This window comes from Schistocerca serialis, chromosome 4 (assembly GCF_023864345.2).
Source record: "Schistocerca serialis cubense isolate TAMUIC-IGC-003099 chromosome 4, iqSchSeri2.2, whole genome shotgun sequence".
In the NCBI taxonomy this organism is placed as follows: domain Eukaryota; kingdom Metazoa; phylum Arthropoda; class Insecta; order Orthoptera; family Acrididae; genus Schistocerca; species Schistocerca serialis.
Window position 1 is genome coordinate 327,041,353 of NC_064641.1, and position 19,721 is coordinate 327,061,073.

The 19,721-nt window shown below is 43.0% G+C and overlaps 1 protein-coding gene across 1 annotated transcript in view; it reads right to left on the reverse strand.

Moving 5' to 3' along the window:
* LOC126474437 (venom carboxylesterase-6-like) overlaps positions 1-16,943 on the reverse strand; it is a 138,231-nt gene extending 121,288 nt beyond the window's left edge. Inside the window, exons 1-3 of the mRNA XM_050101908.1 lie at positions 16,728-16,943; positions 9,448-9,579; positions 7,479-7,623 (exon numbers count right to left, since the gene is read on the reverse strand). Of these exons, the coding sequence (XP_049957865.1) occupies positions 7,479-7,623; positions 9,448-9,579; positions 16,728-16,943 (493 nt within the window). The remainder of the gene's footprint in view (positions 1-7,478; positions 7,624-9,447; positions 9,580-16,727) is intronic.
* Between the last annotated feature and the right edge of the window lie 2,778 nt (positions 16,944-19,721).

Consider the following 19,721-nt stretch of genomic DNA (forward strand, 5'->3'; position numbering starts at 1 on the left):
AACTGATGATGGTCGAAGTAGAGAGGATACAGAATGTAAACTGGCAATGGCAAAGAAAGCGTTTCTGAAGAAGAGAAGTTTGTTGACATCGGGTATAGATTTAGGTGTCAGGAAGTCATTTCTGAAAGTATTTGTATGGAGTGTAGCCATGTATGGAAGTGAAACATGGACGATAAAAAGTGTGGACAAGAAGAGAATAGAAGCTTTCGAAATGTTGCGCTACAGAAGACTGCTGAAGGTTAGGTGGGTAGATCACATAACTAACGAGTAGGTACTGAACAGAAGTGGGAAGAAAAGATTTGGTTGGTGGGATATGTTCTGAGGCATCAAGGGTTCACAAATTTAGTATCGGAGCGCAGCGTGGAGGGTAAAAATCGTAGAGGGAGACCAAGAGATGAATACGCCAATCAGACTCAGAAGGATGGATGTTGCAGTAGGTACTGCGAGATGAAGAAGCTTGCACAGGATAGAGTAGCATGGAAAGCTGCATCAAACCAGTCTCTGGACTGAAGACCACAACAACAGTAGTAGCAGTCCCCATCCAGGAGCTCAGTTCTGTTGTGCCTTCAGTAGATAAACGTGCTTTCAGTGCTTACAAGGCAAAGGCCTCAGACACGGCTAACCAATTGTGCTCATACCTGTTATGGTAGCTCAGGCCAAAAATTTTCGAATGTTCTGCAGTATGACACAACGTTTTGACTTACAAGCATAGTATCCGTAACTAAATTAAATATATTAATTTTGAGTACATAAAATAAACTGTTCAAATGTATTTAAACTTTGTAATTAATCATTTAAAATTATGAGGGATAAAATAAATGGAAAAGGAACTATTGCTAGCAGTGGTAATCGAACCTAAGCCAACGAATCGTGTCTGTGCGGTAGACCATTCAGCCATAGTGCCTTCACACCAGCTGTTCCTCGAGACTCCCTCATACTCTACGCTTGCACAAGGCAATACTGACCTGGGGCTGTGAGCAACGCAGCACCCATAGGGGCCGCGAAGGATGACGTCACAGCAGAGCATGCGGAGCAGAAGACAGCGGTGTCCCTATTTTCTGAGTTGATTGTAGTGCAGGAACATCTTTTCAGCACTCAGCACTGGTTTTTAGTTATTGCGGAGAGACTGCTACAAAACATATTTTCATCCGTTTTATTCGCATACCAGCACGCATTATAAGAGAAATGGCGTAAATTTGGTGTGGTTTCCGGCTCGCATTCGAAGAGAAATTGTAGTGCAATTAGCAAATTTGCAGATGATAATCAGGCGCCACTTGATATTTGGCACATCGCTTGAGTATAAATTAAAATGAAAGACTACGATACTCGTATTTTGCTCAACACCCCATTGTTTTTGAGAAAACCACCCCGAAAATTTATTAAATTCCGTCGACTCAAAATTGATGGGATCGATAGGTCATTGTTAACTGCACGTTTTTCATCAGCGCATTTGTGATCTGCAAACGCATATTTTCCTACATATTTGTGGTCTGCAAACTCATATTTTCCTAGAAATTGAGGAAAGAAACTTTTTCGGTTTTCACTTACATAGCCATAAGGCAAACGCTCCTCAAAACAAGCGCCAATTGCTAATCTGTCAAGTCATCTGGCTGGAAAGCAGAGAATCCGCATTCGGTTGCCAAATGTACTAGACATTTTTTTTATTTGCAAGTTTTCACAGTTCCGAAATCAGCAAGAACAAGAGGGTTAATAAAGTATGTAAATCAGTAAGGAATACTAATAAGTCAAAGAAATAAATTTCTCAAACGACTACGATTAGTAAAGAACTAAAAATTTAATCCTGGTCACTTGACAATGGTTATTTCCTGACTTTGTTTTACGTCTTCCTTTACCTTCGAAGAACTAGACGGACCTGTCACACAAATACTGAAGCAAATTGACGGCACCAAGAACACCTAAAGAATGCAATTTTTGTGCAACTACATCGTTCTTTCCGAAGACCCGGCTGAAAACAGACTAGGTTCACATTTAAAAATACTTTTTTCGGGAATTAATTTTGTTGCATACCACGCATAAGATAATATCACCTGAAAAATCGGTGCTAAAAGTTGGTAATGAATTATGCTGCATCGGCGCGGACGTACATTTCCTGTTGGGTTTCCAGACGCGGATTTCAAGTCGTAAGCTTTGAAATAATTTTTTTTTTTTTTGAATTGACGATGAAAGTAAACGTCACAGAGCTGGCGCACAGGTGTGCAATTTGATGAAATTATTTCTACTGTACAAGTCGGCTGACCGTCATACAGAAACTTGCTGTCCTGCATGACTCTATTAGATTGTCCACCCCATGAATCCAACGGCATACAAATACTGTTACCAGCAACGTATGGTTTTAGAATGTTTTCAGAATGCATTTTATACATCGACTCTATCAGTTTCCCGTACTTCTAACAACTGACGTAAATATTTTTGAGTCGCTTAAGCCACTAACCTTTTTCGAAAAACTAAGACAAAATTAATCATTAGTCTCTTATAAGCAGAGGAAAAACTTAGGTAACAATTTTGCACATGTTGTGATGGAATATTGATCCGTGTGCGGAGTGCGTTATTTAATGCGTGCTACCAACTGTGTTAAGGGTTCGTTTTCCTTCTTTATGCGACAACGTGCGACGAATGATCGTCTCGCAGAATTCTTACATGGAACTGGTTTCTTAGAATTAGGCTTAAGTTTTTAATTCCTTACTAAACCAAGTAGTTTGAAAAAATTGTTTGGCTACCTCGTTATTATTCCTTATTAACTTTCGCATTCTTACTAATTTCAACGCAGGAAAAAACACAAACGAAAGAAACATTGAACAGCATTTATCTTATCGGCTCATAAGCGGCATTCGTAAACGTTTCATTCCCCGATTTCTCGGAATATTTGGGTTTAAGGACCCCATAAGAAACGATATAAAATGTTCAGTTTTCATTTGTCTATCGATCCCTGCAATTGCACGTTATGAAGCTTACAGGTGCTTTCTCATAACCAGAGGGCGATGAGCCAAAATATCTTACGGTCTTTCATACCAGGTCGTGCACAAGCCACTTACTAGATACGAGCCGAATCGTTTGATCGTGTCTGAGGCCCTCTCCTAATTTAGTATGGTACTTCAGTGACGATTCTCCTATCGGATTTGGACTCGATTGTAATTATGACCCGATACTTCGTGGTTTATTGGATAGCGTTGCAGATTCTTGAACGTAGGCTTTTGGGTTAGATTTCCAGCCCGGTCGGGATTTCCTTCGCTCAGGGGTTACGTCCTTTTGTTGTTCCAATTATTTGATCTCATCTTCATCGGTGCACAACTCGTCTAAGTGACGTCAAACAGAGACACTTGCAGTGGATGGCCAAACGACACCCACATTAAAGATTTCCAAGACGTGATATTTTTGGTGGAGACCCAAGGAAGTTAAAAAGTTAAAACCATCTGCATCACAGTGGCTTCAATTAGACAAACTAAAAGCCGTCGCCTACACGGACAGGAACTCGAATACTATAGGTACATTGTTCCCCGGATCAGCATGTTCATGGAACCCTCTGCCAGGCACCTAATTGTGAACTGCAGGGTAGTCCTGTAGACTTAGATGTAGAAATTCCAAAACAGCTTTAAGTCAGCTTTATATCAGGCATCCATCAGTGTAGAAGACATTGGTCAGGACCCTGCGAACTGGCCCAAAGAATTCGAAAAAGTTATCAAATACAATAGGTGGGATGACATAACGTTTGGGTAAATACGTACTTTTACTTGGACGGCACAGTGGAGGAAATAGTGGTTCGAGAACAACGAGAAGAGACTCGATAGCTGAGACAAATCGCAGGCCAAACTCAATAAAACATTTGCAGCAAATCCACTTAGCGGAACAACAAGTAGAGAAAAGGGTTCAAAATCTTGGGGAAACGACACGGTCTAACATACTGAATGCTTTAGCGTTATGTAGATGTAAACGTATGCCATGCGGTGAATCCGAATACGTCAGGAGCCAATAAAATCTCATACCTGATGAATGCACTCGCAGAAGATATGTACCAACCTCGTCCGGTAAAGTACGTTACAATAACCTAGGATTGCATACAGCGGAGCATGCGCTACGACGAAATGCTACAAAAGCAAGGTGGCACACTCCCGAATGTGGTCGTTATGCTAAGTTTGGATAACCACGACTTACGACCCGTCCTCACAGCTTTATTTCAGCCAGTACCTCATGTCCTACCTTTCATTCGTCGCAGAAATTCTCCTATGAAATCTGGAAGGCTAGCAATCCTGGAAGAAAAGATATTACGGAGATATGGCTTAGTCAGAGCCTGGGGGTTAACCTCCAGAACGAATTTTTCACTCTACTGCGGAGTGGCAGATTAACACTGTGTGCCGTGAAGATGCGTCGTGAATCGCCCTTGTGTAGGTCAGTCGGTAGAGCACTTGCCCGCGAAAGGCAGCAGTCCTGAGTTGTAGTCATAGTCGACACACCGTTTTAACTGCCAGGAAGTATCATGTCTACCAAATCCCGTTCATGCAGCTCAGCTTCCAATATTACCCACAGAAGTTTTCAAACTCAGTTTCTGCATCACTACATCACTACTGGGTTATTCTACCCACAGGAGAGCTACAGCTGAGCTTCAAAAAAATATTCATGTAGATTGTCTATAAATTACTTAAAACTCCAATTAAATTCCTCAGTCTTCCTTATTCTGCCTTATAGTCGAGAGACGTCTTTCGTATTCTGGCACCATTACTGCTGCGAGTTTCTCTCTCTTGCCCTATACTTAAAAAAATTCCTCATTCATATAAAATGTCTGCAAACTTTTTCGATATTTTTATTTCGCGGTATATGCTACCACTACTTTCTCTAATACTACTCACCAACTGTTTCGCATGTGTTTTACGTTCTTACACGCACACCACAGCTGTTACTGTCATTATATCGTAAATTTAAGTATTCTTTCCCGTTTGTTCTTTGCATAGGTATCACAGCGTCTGAAATGTTAGGAGTTTTCCATTGATGTCGGCATTCGGTGTGTACGGCACGTTACACCCAAGATCTATGCGATTACATTACCTGTTTATAATAAACTATCTTAGCACAATGCGGCTAACTTCCTTTAAATGTCAAAAGCTAGTGATTCTTATAGAGATATTCAGACCAAATTCCTGTTGTCTATTCAGCACATGAACCTCTCAAAGATCAGGCACTGAAATTTTTTTAAAGAAAGTCATTTCCCCGTGTCCAGAAAGCATAATCCGTAATATAATGCAATTAACTTTAAACAATGTGTGTAGTATCGTCTGCCATATTTTTTTCTTTTTATATTTTTTTTAGCACTATGTGACTTAACATCTGAGATCATCAGTTCCCTATAACTTACAACTACTTAAACCTAACTAAACTAAGGACATCACACACATCAATGCCCGAGGTAGGATTCGAACCTGCGACCGTAGCGCGTCTGCCATACATGAATAAAGTTCACAATAATGAAATTATACACTGAAGCGGCAAAGAAACTGGTATAAGCATGCGTATCCAAATACAGGGATATGTAAACAGGCAGAATACGGCGCTGCGGTCGGCAACGCTTATATAAGGCAACAAGTGTCTGGCTCAGTTATTAGATCGGTTACTGCTGCTACAATGACAGATTATCAAGATTTAAGGGAGTCTGAACGTGGTGTAGGTCGGTGCACGAGAGATGGAACACATCTCCTACGTAGCGATGAACTGGGGATTTTCCCGTACGAACATTTCACGCGTGTACCGTGAATATTAGGAATCTGGTAAAATCTCAAATCTCCTACACTGCTGGTGCCGGAAAAAAGATCCTGCAAGAACGGGACCAACGACAACTGAAGAGAATCGTTCAACGTGACAGAAGTGCAACCCTCACGCAAATTACTTCAGATTTCAATGCTGGGCCACCAACAAGGGTCCATTCGACGAAACATCATCGATATGGGCTTCCTGAGCCTAAAGCCCACCCGTGAACCCTTGATGACTGCACAACACAAAGCTTAACGCCTCGTCTGGGCTCACCAACACCGACACTCGACTGTTGATGACTGGAAACAAGGTAACTGGTCGTTTCAGATTGTATCGAGCAGATGTACGTATACGGGTATTAAGACAACCTCATGAATTCGTGGACCCTGCTTATCAGCTGGTAGACCCTCTGTAATAGCGTAAGGCGCGTGCAGTAGGAGTGATATGGAACCCTGAGACATCTAGATACGACTCTGACAGGTGACACATACGTAATCATTCTGTCTGATCATCTGCATCCATTCATGGCCATTGTGCACTCCGACGAACTTGGGCGACTCCAGCAGGACAATGCGACATCCCACACGTCCAGGATTGCTACAGGGTGGCTCCAGCACTCTTCTGAATTTAAACACTTCTACTTGCCACCAAACTCCCCAGACATGAGCGTTACTGAGCATTTCCAGTATGCATTGAAGCGTGCTGTTGAGAAGGGTTCTCCATCCCTTGTACTCTTACGGATTTATGGACAGCCCTGCAGAAATCAGGGTGTCAATTCCCTCCATCACTAGTTCAGACATTAGTCGTGTCGCGGCACTTTAGCGTGCTCGCGGGGGCCCTGCACGACATTAGGCTGGTGTACCAGTTTTTTTGGCTTTTCAGTGTAGATACTGTGCGAAGGTGTGCAGGCATTTGTCCGAGACCATGATATGTCTCCATTTCTGTACCGGCATCAGAAACAACTATTCATTGTCTGTTGCACATACATTCCACTACTCTTACTCTTGCCAAATGGATTCTAATAATCAGAGAAATCGATAGTTAATAGTTTATGTTCTCGGTAATTGTCTTCTTAGGTAGTCTATAAAGCTTATTAAGTCAGTGCATGATCTGTTTTTGCGAAAGCCACCTTGAATGACATTTGTGAGATGTTCTTCCATCAAACGAACAAGTTATTGAGGAAATTGGCATGGATTATAATTTTTGTGTACTGTAGATTCTGGTGTCACTTCTGTCATTATTCCTCGCTGTTTTGCTGTTTGTGTTTTCTTCACTCTCTCTTTTCCCTTATGGACATTTGCACATACTATGGCCCGTTCCTCTGAGTTGCATCTGCAACTCGTACCACATTGTGTTGGTGATGGAGGCGAGTGCTGCTCGAAACCTCCAACGTGTTGCCATCAGGTCAGTGAATATTTCAAACTGCTAGCGTCTGAGGAGATACACAAGTTGGACAAGTACAAAAATACATCACTTGTGGTGTTTTGTCTGCACACTAATTACAACGGTTGCTGTGCATCTTGCTGGCGATACCTGAATTTGCATATTCCAGTAATGTGTGATGTAGAACATTTATGAATTTCGTTACTTTAGTATAAATTTGCAGGAGATTGAGCACTAATCCCCTTACCTATTTTTTTTTCTTACTATAAACGACTAAGTTCAACGACAATCAGTTGCTGATTGACATTATAAAAAGCTCCTTCGATATTAGTACTTACCTAGAGGACCAAGACGATAGTTAATAGAGACAACAACTACGTCGTAGTCTATAAGATATCTATATTCATAGGTTGTGGCGCTGCCTAGCATGAAACCACCACCGTGAATCCACACCATTACCGGAAGGAGCTCCGTAGGGTGTAACTAAAAAAATAAAACAATCACAACAACTCATTTAGGACTGTTGCTTGAGATATAATTTAAGTAATCGATTATCTATTACGGGAGCAAAGTCGATTGCAGCATCTTGAAACAAACTCTCTGATTCTAATCTAGCATGAAATTAAGTAAATTCTTCTTTTGTAGTGCACATGCTTATGGCATCAACACAACATTTGTATTTGCTGATATCTTAGATGCCAAACAAAGCTTCTGAAGTTATATTTTCAGATCCTGTAAGAAATCAATATTTCGAATGTTAAAGGCAGAGAAATCCGTTACCCCATATTTTGCTAAATGACTTGAGGATATATAGCAACTAAAGATCGCTGTGGGATAACAGGTTTCATCAGGGACCTACTCTTTTTGTTTCACGGCCAGTTTCGGCTGCGAAAATGGGGCAATTGTTGTGGAACGTCGCGGAATACACCCGCTTCATTTCATAAAGTTCTGGTAGGTTTCGGCGCTGTACGTACCCTTCAGAATGACGCCCGTAAAGGAAAGTGCACAGATTCAGAAGCGTTTCCAGGATGTCTTCGGAGATCTGACAGTGACCAAAACGCACGGTGAATCGTTGGGCGGACCGCCTGTCACCACCGCGACAAGATGGCACAAGCCTGCCGGATATCACGCGTGCCCGGCGGCCGCACGCGGCTGTGACTCCTGCACTGTTCGGAAGTGCTGACACGGAATCAAACACCTCTCTGCTCAGCTGGAAGGCTCTGTTCGTAGTGCTGACACACTCGTCCACCAACTGGGAACTCAAAAATGTTGTATAAAACTATGAAAGGTGTGTGCCAGCGGGGTACCTCCCGGCGTAACAGGGGACTAGAGACCAACGAAGGGCCGTCTCTGCGTGATTTCTTGCGGATTACGAGCCTGACAGTGACAATTTTTGGTCAAACATCATCACAGGAAGGATGGGTTCATCGCTTCGAACAAGAAGACAAAACGAAATCCACCGTTTGGTACCAGACCACCTCGCCTCGGTAGAAAAATTGAGCTACCGTCAGGAAATTGAAGAAACGACTTCAGCGTGTTCGTCGCCCCAAAAAGGCAAGCGAATTTCCTTCTCCGTGACAAGGCAAGGCCTCACACAAGTGTGAGCACCTGAGAAGAGCTCGCTAAAGTTCACTTGTCTGTTGTTCCTCATCAACCCTACAGCACGGATCTCGCACTTCCATCTGTTTGGCCCAAAGAAGGATGAACTCTGCGAGATGCAGAACATAGGGAGTTTATTGATGCAGCTGGAGGTTGGCTTCGACATCGACTGGTAGAGTAGTGCCCTGCAGGATACATGCCCTCCCAGTAAGGTGGCCAAGGCCATCACACTGGTGCGATATTCCTGCTTCCGCTACGCCATTACAGGAAAAAATCTTCACGTTCACTTAATTGCATTTGACAACAACAACACTCATTCGGTGTCCTCTGGGCTCGACTATCGATTCTTGACCTATCCTATCCGTAACATATGCGTGTAAAATATGCCTATAGAACCCTCGAATCGCTGAAGGCTTTGGGGAGCCATATGACCCATATACATTCATTTACTGCCAAAGACTGCACATTTCGTATGAGCCTGTTTTTACAGAGATTAGTGAAGTAAATGGGTTAAGTAATATTTACACGTTACGACTTATATCTTTAACGCAAAACACGAGAAGCTGTGGTGAAACAGGTGTAAAGCATAGTAATCATTTGTCTTACTGACATAAATACTGGACATGCAGTAGAATCGTAATATTAATACATGCTATTGACTTATCACATTCTGCCCCCGCAGAAAGTATACAGCGGAGCATAACAAACCTCTGGTGTGAATACATTGAGGTACAGACAGTCCTCGGTTCCCTCCAACCCATCTAATGAGAACTGTGAACACGAAGGCCCAGGAGTTGTGGCATCACGGATGTATTCCCACTCTTCCGGTGGTTGAGGACTCTGTAACAAGAGATCAAACATAACTCTATATTGTGAGGCATTCTGAGGTAGCACATTTCAATGTAGTTTTAAAAGTACAAACTGTTCATCACATTCTCGAACATGGATATTGTTATTTACCAGAACAGCTTCGTGAAAAAACATTGCAACAGAAACCGTACACGAACATCACAATCATACAGATAGTACAAATGATCCACTTGTTATTAGAATTCTATAGTGTCTAAGATAATGCATGTACAGATATGACTGATGTATAATTAGAAACGTAATCTCTCGAGTTTGCGCGGTGCCTACCAGATAGCGTTACGAGTGCAGAGCCTTGGAAAAATGGCGACAAAGGAAGAGAAAGGCTTTTGTGTGCTGGAATGTGCGAAATGTTTATGAGTTACAACAGTGTAGAGTGCATTCAGAAGGTATTATGGAAAAAACCACCTGCAGACAGACCACTGTGTGTTGATATCAACATTTTGGGGACTCTGGTCGTCACTGTAAACAGAATAGCACCGGCTGACAAAGTGTGTCAGAATGATTGAACCGTGGAGGGGGCGAAGGAAAATTTCTCCCCCGAGTCGTTTTGCTCTGCCCTCCACTGCCTTTCCCACTCCTCAGGTCCGTCGAGCCTCCCCCCCTTTTTCTATGTCCCCTCCCTCCATCGGCTCCCCCTTTTTTCTTTTCTTCTCCTCCCCGTCCCCCTTTTCCGCCACATCGGTCCGGGTCCTCTCTCCCCCGCCGGCCGCCGTGTCGCCTCTATAGCGCTGTTTTAAGTGGGTTTTCGGTGTTGTGCGTCCCCTGCCAGTGTTGCGAACAGCCACCATTCTGTCGCTAGTTGTGTTTTTTCACCTCGTGCGAACAGAAACCAGACTGTCGCCCTGTTTTTTAATTGTGCCTGTCTATTTACTAGGTGTTTTAATCAGCATCACCGACCGTTTCTTTTTATACTTTCTTTCGTATCTTTTTCTCCATGTTTCAGTTTTTAACAATCCCCGTTTTATCGCCTGCTTTTATTGTTCTCATATCTCCTAATTCTGTTTTTTAACTTTTCTGTAGGCTGCAGAACGGCGTATTGTGCTGCTGTCTGGCCGCCCACCCTCTGGTGGGGAATCGAAATCCAATAAAGTAGAAAAAAGGAAAATTTCGTACGCAGATTAAAAATATGAACGATCCGTGCATGCCATGAACTTGAAACACTGCAGCATGATGTTTGGAAGATTTATCGAAGGCGGTTGCACATGAAACCGTACTGTCTGCAGCTGTGCATCAATTAAACCGGAATAGTATGGCCTGCACTTTCAGTTTTAATATTTTAGCTAGGTGACTTTCTACAGCCATCAGAAACTTAAAGAACAGCACTTTTAACCATAAGCTGTAGAAATAAAACTTTATCCTCTACTGGTTTCGGTTTCTCTGGTCATCATTACGGGAAGGAAAGCAATTCGTCTTTCCCTAGGCTGCTTCTAAAGACCTCAACATTGCAATAAGTATGCATGACCATCTATTGTAGATCATGACCTTAAACGACTTCAAATTGATCTTACAATAATACACGACCAAATGTAAAGGGACTACCACATTTGGTTTTATATTACTGTAAGACCAATTTGATGCTATTGAAGGTCATGGCATTTAATACATCGTCATGTACACTTATTTTATCGCTGAGGACTTTCGAAATAACTAAGAGACAGGTGAACTGCCTTTCCATCTGGAATGCGAGACCCAAACCGGTAGAGAATAAGGGTTTATTTGCACAGTTGATGATTAAAAATGCAGTTTTTTAAGCATTCAGTACTGCATCACAGTATAGGAAGCAGCTGAGAATTAAAGCTGATTTTCAGCAGAATATCGTACACGTAGCTGTATGGACCGTTTTTGTTCTGTTTGAATACTCGACAGATACCTATACCCTCGATACGTTGCAATTGTGATTGCTTCCACAACTGACTGTTCGTTACGACTTTTTCGTCTTCCAGCAGGACGGGACATGCCGTGATTGTAGCACCAATATTAAATTTTATCACTACCGGAACGATGAAGGCCCGCATGACTGAACGCCTTGGGACTTTTTCCTTTTGGGGTGAAAAAAAATGTGTAAATGGCTCTGAGCCCTATGGGACTTAACCGCTGAGGTCATCAGTCCCCTAGATCTTAGAACTACTTGAACCTAACCAACCTAAGGACATCACACACATCCATGACCGAGGCAGGATTCGAACCTGCGACCGTAGCGATCGCGCGGTTCCAGACTGTAGCGTCTAGAACCGCTCGTCCACTCCGGCCGGCTTTTGGGGTCATTACGGAACGTATTTACGAACACCTCCGCTCTCCACCCCCCACCCCCAACAGCAAAACAAAAAGAAAAAAATCACACATTAGAAAATCTCAAGGAACGCATCTGTGCTATCTACACTGTTGACAAGATGTTCCTACGGAAAGTACGGAATGAACTTGTCTACATTTTGGACGTGTGTGATGTGACCAGAGTTGCACTCACACAAATTTGTTGAGTGCACAATACTACAGACTTGGTGAGTTTACAGTTCTATTTGTGCATCAATCATAGTTGTACGTGTAAAACTTTGGTAAATGTAGAGCGTTGAAAACTAATGTATCATTTTTAGTAGACCAGTAATTTAAATTTGCCGCTTAAAATAAACTCGAGACACACTTATTAAAATGATAAAATAATAACAAGGATAAACTGTTAGATTAACAAATGTAGTTGTAAAAACCGTAAAACCAGGGATATTTTGCGGAATATGACGTACAGCTGCATAGTACTTATCCAATTTGCCATAAATCGGCAGTAGGCAAGTGTATGGGTAATGCGATGGTAACTTATACATGTTGTTCGGATATGACTGCAAAAGTAGTGTTGTCTTCGTCTTATGACAACTGGCACACGTTACCAGATTAGAATGTATCATATTTAAGAGCCACGCTACCACATCAGTACGTAAATCAGTTAACATTTATGAGGACATAGTTGATGTGCATATATAATTTATTCTGCTGCGTCTGATGTGCTCAAGGATTCATTCTCAAATCGTACTAAAATTATGTTGAGATATGTGAATTAAAAGTTTTTAAAAACTACTCCTACTTTCTGTAGAAGTCATGAAACACTGCCATTCCTTTGTTATAATGTCGAGCTTCTGAGAATACCTATCGAATATGAATAAAGTGTTCAAGTACTGACGGGCCTATGCTCATGAACAAAATAGCGAAGTCTTCAATTCTTGTGCTAAGATGTCAAACTACACGGGCCGTACTGATTAAATACAAATCATTATTACGTGCAAAGCAAACTATTTACCTGGCAAGAGTGTCAGCGCCCGAGAAGCAGGGGGGGGGGGGGGGGGGGGCGGGGGCATTAGTAACAGTGGGCAGTGTTGTACAGCGCAACAGTTAAACACTGGCCCTCATTTCCCTCTATCAAAACTCCTTCTACACTGTGCCAACATTTATTCACAGCTTTTTTTCGACTTTGGCCTACTGTGGACGAAGGGAAACACTTGATCCCCTTCATTTCCTCTGTCCAGTTGATCTAGGTCCTTGTGCTTCCCTTTTTCTGAAACCCCATAAAATTGTCAGCCTTAATTCGAAATACCTCATTATCAATGATCTCTTCCCGACCGATCTCAACTTCTTCAATGTCCCTTCTCATTTCTTCAACCTACTACGAGGGATGACTGAAAAGTAATGCCTCCACCCTCGTAACTCTTCGACAGTTGTCAGCATTCTACAGCTCCAGTTGACAGTAAGCCTTAGCATTGAACGGTTATGTTTCTACAGTGTAAAGTATGGAACCCTATGCAGACGGTCGGTCAGAGCGATTTAAGCAACGTGCAGTCATTGAATTCTTGACAGCATAATGTGTCACCCCCATAGGAGCTTCATCAAAGAATGAAAGCAGGTTATGGGTGATTGTGTTGATGTGAGTACTGTGCGCCGTTGGGCGAGTGAGTTTAAAGATGATGAGGCGGGAACATCTGACCTGCCTGACAAAGAGTTGGACGTCCTGTGACAGCAGCCACTGAGTTTCACAAGCAAAATGTTGACAGACTGATTCAGAACGATCGTCGCACACTCAGAGAGAAACTGCAAGCACAATAGGCATTTCACAAGAACATGTGGGTCACATTATTGCTTTGCTTGGCTATCGGAAGATCTGTGCACGATGGGTAAACCGGATGCTGATTCCTGAAATGACAGCACGCAGACTTAAAATTTTCCGGGAACTCCTTTTGCGTTACGAGAATGAGGGTGACGCCTTTCTCCATTCAATTGTGACAGGAGACGAAACGTGGGTACACCATTACGATCCGGAGACGAAACATCGGTCTATGGGATATCGACACAAAGACTCGCCCCAGAAAAAGAAATTCAAGACGCAGTCTTCAGCTGGAAAAATCATGACCACGGTTTTCTGGGACGCAGATGGAGTTATCCATGTTGACATTCTTGATCGTGGAAGGACAACAATAAATTCAGAGCGTTACATCACAACGCTGCGAACTCTGAAACAACGGATAGCAAGGGTCCGAAAGGAAAAGGGAAATGTTTTCCTGCACCATGACAATGCCAAACCACACACTTCACGTGCCGCCACAGCAGAACTTCAGAGACTGAATATCACCACCGTACGGCATCCTCCATACAGTCCAGAATTAGCATCATCTGACTTCCATCTTTTCCCGATAGTGAAAGACGATATTCGGGGACATCATTATGCATCTGATGAAGATGTTGAGAGAACTGTGAGACTGTGGTTTCGGAAACAGAGTGTCGACTTCTTCTGTGACGGCTTCAGAAAACTTGTTCTTCGTTGGCAGAAATGTATCCAACTAGCCCGTGATTATGTGGAAAAGTGAATATTGGCAATTAAAGATCACATTCTAAGGATTATTTCTGCACCCAAACCCAATTAACGAAGGTGGAGGCATTACTTTTTATTCAACCCTCGTATGTTGCCACCTAGTTTGGTGACGTAGTTCAAAAATTTCTTTGTCAATCTGCACTCACTCATTCTGAACTAGTGCGTACAAAATTTCATCCTCGTCTTGCGTGTACTGTCTGTGATCTTCTCCTTCTGATTAAACATGTCTTCATTTTTCCTCTTCTTCCGAGTACCCTAGTTTCCTCTTCTGCGGTCCAAGGCTTTTCTTAAAAGTTTTCTTTCTTTCTTCTCTAGCTCATCCATTTCTCCTTTTTTATTCAATACCAGGCATTCTGAGCTGCAAGTACTTCATCTCAACAACCGTGGTGTAGTGCCTGATCTTTGCATTCTGGAAGATCGTTCTTTTGCTTTAACTATTCTGTACTAATATGCAAGATAAGTCTAGCTTTCTGGGTAATATTTTCTTTGCTTCTTTTGGACACCTCGGAGTGCCAGGCTGTGTCTGTAACAAGCCAGGAGAAGGAGGAGTTTTCGAGGAGTAACATCTGGTTAAAAAGCTTGGTTCACCTGCATCTTGTGAGGGCCCTTACCAGGATTACGGTGAAGACATCAATGTCACTACAAGCGAACATGATGCTCATGAATTCGGTTGAGCTGGCAGAAGAGGTAACACTTTCCAAATGGGATTGATGAATTGGGGACACTCTCTTGTGGGAAGAGAAGGGTTTTTCAAAAGCTTTGAGACGTTACCACAAGAGGAAATGGGCTCTAGGGCTTCAGATCTCAGTGCTCTTCTCGAAAACAATATCCAGTTTTTTCAGGCATTTACTCACAGTATAGTATCTATCAATCCAAGTTTTGTCTACTTAAACCACTCGTCACCTTAAATTTGACGCATGGTATTTTTTTTAAATTTCACATAGCCTGTCTTTTTTAACACAGTTTTATCTCGTTCATACATAATTACTCATTTATTCTGGAACCTTTAAAAAAATTCACGGGGGGGGGGGGGGGGCGCTGGTAGGAGATGGGGATCAAAGAACGGACTGAATGCTGATGTAGCTTAAGGTGTCAGCTCACTCAGCTACCGTAGAAGGTGAATTCCGTACGATCCATTGAAACACAGGCAAGGCTAGTCGTGATAAGATAGCTAGGCCTGTCTGGTGTCACATTATCATGTTTTGAGAAGTTCGGTTCACATCTGGTTGCATGACAACTCCTCTTTCATTTTATCCGTGAGAATTGCGTTGGTGTAAAGATTTAAGGGAGAAGACGTCTGAATTTCTTAGATTCTGCTTTACAGCTAAATATTAAGATATGAAAAGCCAATATTGCATAATCTTAACGACAGGTTTCCTCATAAATTCATTCATATTTAAATTCTGTCGTATTATTATGTCCACACAGTCTTTATAGTGCATGTTACAATTTTTCTATGATAACAATATTAAATCGGTAGTATTTTATATGTCCAAATGAACAAACACCACGAATTCCTATAAAATATAACTGAACACATCGACACCACGCTTTCATATAACTGATGCACAGCGACGGGCAATGAATCGAAATGTTCAGTGCTGATGTACATTTCGTTCGCCCTCTTGCGAGATTCTAGAAGTAACGAACGTGAAGGACAGGGACGCGACTGTGGACAGGTGGCGCTATGTGGGATCGTGGCGAGATAGACCAATCAATTACGGTAAACGCTGTAGTCTTGTGATACAGTGGCCAACACAACTGCCTAGTAAGCAGGAGATCCCGCTGTCGTGTCCCGGGCCGGCACACGTTTTCTCCCGTCGCCTCTGATTCCGCATAAAGTCCCGATGCAGCTGAGTTAATAATTTCCTTTCGTTTTCTTTGTGCCCCTCCACCTTCAATCTACATAATAAGTTATATTTTATTTTTTGTCGTCTGCTTTGTAACCAAAGTAATGAAGGCGGTTATCGTAAGTGCATACATAGTCCAAGAGTAATCATCGCAAAAGAAATATTTTTTATTAACCTAGCACCCCACTTAAATACTGAAATGTAGGCTGAAAGTGTCCCCCCTTCCTATCTCACGACGCTGCCTCCACCCTCAGCAGCTCTTCACCTCGCTTTGTCGTAGAATAAATATTGTTTTCAAGTAGGAGATTGTTTTGGAGTAGAAAATGTAAACATAGAAATAGATTATTTTAAAAAGTGTAAAGAATTATGTGTCATTCCTTGACAGGTTCAGTACTGTGTCGTACCGGTAGGAGACTCACCTTAAACCGCAATGGCCCTACGGGTGGCTTCGCGTAAGGAATGTTGTGGAAGGCCAGCGTGTGGCGCCCACTGCTGGACAGCTGGGCGGTCCCCCTGACGGCGCCCTGGCGAGTCCGCACCACGGGCGCTCCGCCGCCCACACACGACTCCAGCAGCAGCAGCAGCAGCAGCAGCACTGTCGCAGCGGTCAAAGAAGCGCGCCACACCGCAGCCATTGTCGCTCTGTTCCGCGACCGGTCACGCCCGCTCTTATCACGCCGTAGCTGCAATGCCAAGTCACGCCCCTTATCGCGCAGTCCGATTCCTCGTATCTTCAGACTGAATGGCCTGTGATACGGGTGCCCAATTACATTGGGAATTAAGTAGTGCATCTCAACTTCTTCACTCCCATTACGAAAACATAAATAGGCTGGAAAGAAATAGGCAGGAAAGAACGCATGGGATATATACAGTTGATATCTAGCCTGGCAGACTAGAAGTAAAGCGCGTACCTGGAAAAGAAAGGCTGTGGGATTGAATCTCAGTGGGACGACCCAATATTTTTAGGTCTCCCGTTAACCTACGTTTCACCTCTCAGTGATCTGAAGCTTCGCCAGAACCACACGTGGCCCGACTCCAAGTTAAACTGCAGATCTTTTTCTCCTGTTTGGCTATCGGAGTATCTTACGGAGAAGTAAGTCGCAGAAGTGGTGCCCTGTTGGGAGACTTCTACCAGGCAATAGAACCAAACGGAATTATTGCTGTACAGCTGCTTTGTTGAGCCATGACAGACAGCCCTCTGCGTTCTATCCACCTCCTACGATAAGGGCGGCCAAGAATTCGGCTCTCGAACGTGCCCTGGCACGAGTCTCAGGCTGGATGAACGTTTCCCCAGCACCACTGCACGCTATGTGAACGTTAGGAGATGGAAACTGTGAACACACTACACATGATTTGGTTTTATGCACTGACCAGCCAGAACTTAATGACCACAGACCTACTGTTCCTGGCGAGGAATGACTGCTAGTCAGACATAAACATGGTGCATGTAGTATCAGTGAGCGTGCTGTCCGTCTCTGGAATGGGGTAGATGTGCGATCTACCTTTGAGCGAGGGCAGATTGTGATGGCCCGGAGGCTCGGCACAAGCATTTCGAAAACTGCACGACTTACTGGGTTTTTGAGGAGTGCTGTGGTGAGTGTCTTAACACGTGACGAAACCAAGGTGAAACAACGTCCACAAGTCATGGTGTTGAGCGGCCGCCCCTCATAACAGACGTCCTAGGCTGGGCAGATTGGCAACACAGGACATGCGGAGTACTGTTGTTGAGCTAACATCAGTCTTTAATGCTGGGTACAGTACAAGTGTTTCTGAACACAAAATGCGCCAAACACTCCCAACAGAGTGCCTCCGCATCCGACGACCCACCTGTGCCAACGTTAACGCCATGACATCGGTAACTGCGACTGAAATGGGCACGTGAACATCGACACTGGACGTTGGCGCAATGGCAGAGTGTTGCATGGTCTGATGAAGCCTGATACCTTTTTCAGCATGCCAGTGAGAAGGCACGAATCCTTCGTCTTCCAGGGGAACAGCTCCTTGACACCTGCAGCACAGGAGGGAGACAAGCAGGTGGCTCGTACTCTGGTGTCAGACCATGTACACCACGACGATCATGTTCGCCAGAAGCAGGAGCGTTTTTTAATAAGACTTGCAATCCATTTCGGGTGTTCTAATTTTCGCTGCTGCATTCCTTTTTTATCCCATAAATTCATCATCAGCAAGTTTTAAATTGACAAATAGTTGCAGGAGTGACCCTCAACTTAACCAACCCATTTTGCAATAATATATGACGTCTCTATTCTCTTGGCTCAGTTCCATCGAAAACTGTGGCTTCTGTCAGTAAAATATAGCATGCGACTCCATAAATTCTACTATTCGTGCCTTCACGTCTTCCATCTCTGTAAATTTAGCACTAAGTGCTTCTTGATGTACAGAACAATGAGTCCCGTCTGTCGACCGTTGTAATTTTTTGCCGTTTCACTATCACCTAAATCTTTACATTACTTCTGTACTGTAGTGCCTTTCATAGTAAATTTGCAGTACCAGTCGATTAAGAGATTGAGTAATACATACTGGGATTTTTTATCCTCTCTTCTGTAATTCCCATTCAGTTTTAAAGGACTGTGTCTATATATATCTATATACTGCCACTTTTTGCGCAAACAGCCACTGGATATGAGCGTTCTCCATACCAAAAACAGATACCGAAAGTAAACAGCGCTGGGAGACCAGGAACGAAGTGCTCGACTCTCACCCCTCCTCCCCACTGCTGCTCACTCTATACATCAAACAAGCAATGACGGAAATAAAAGAGAGGTTCGAGAGTGGGATTAAAATTCACCATGAAATGATTGGTACTCAATATATGCGTCAGGCTGTCAGTGGTAGGAGGGAGAGAGCCAAAGGGAGGTTTTGACAGAAGACACTAAGTCAGATTTATTAAACATCTATTGCAGAAACGCCTGGAATTGTACTTACTACAAAGAAACAGAATAATTTACTATCATAAGACTGTACCAGACAGATTAATAATAAAGAGCTTAAATACCAAAATAATCTGGAAATAAGCAGTATATAATAAAATTATTGAACCACCGGATAGCGGAGGTGCGCAAGGCACGCAAGAGAAATAAACAGACAAAGCTGATGTTGAATATTGAGTCGTGAATGGTACAAATAGTCAGTGAGAACCTTCATGAAATTAACATATCTTAAATCTCCTATTATTTGGCCAAATCAAATACCAACAAAGCATACAAGAAGTAAGATTGATAACTGCTCAGTGGGCCCTGACAGATACAATTGGTTTTGTTGTAAGATTTTGCTTTGGATTATTTGTTTGGTCTGGCCCATAGTTGTTTGTGAACAGTGGCTCATGTAATGCTCCTGTGCGCCCAGTGTGGCGCAATGTGTGTTGTCTTTTTTACAAACTGACGTCCTGTTTCGAT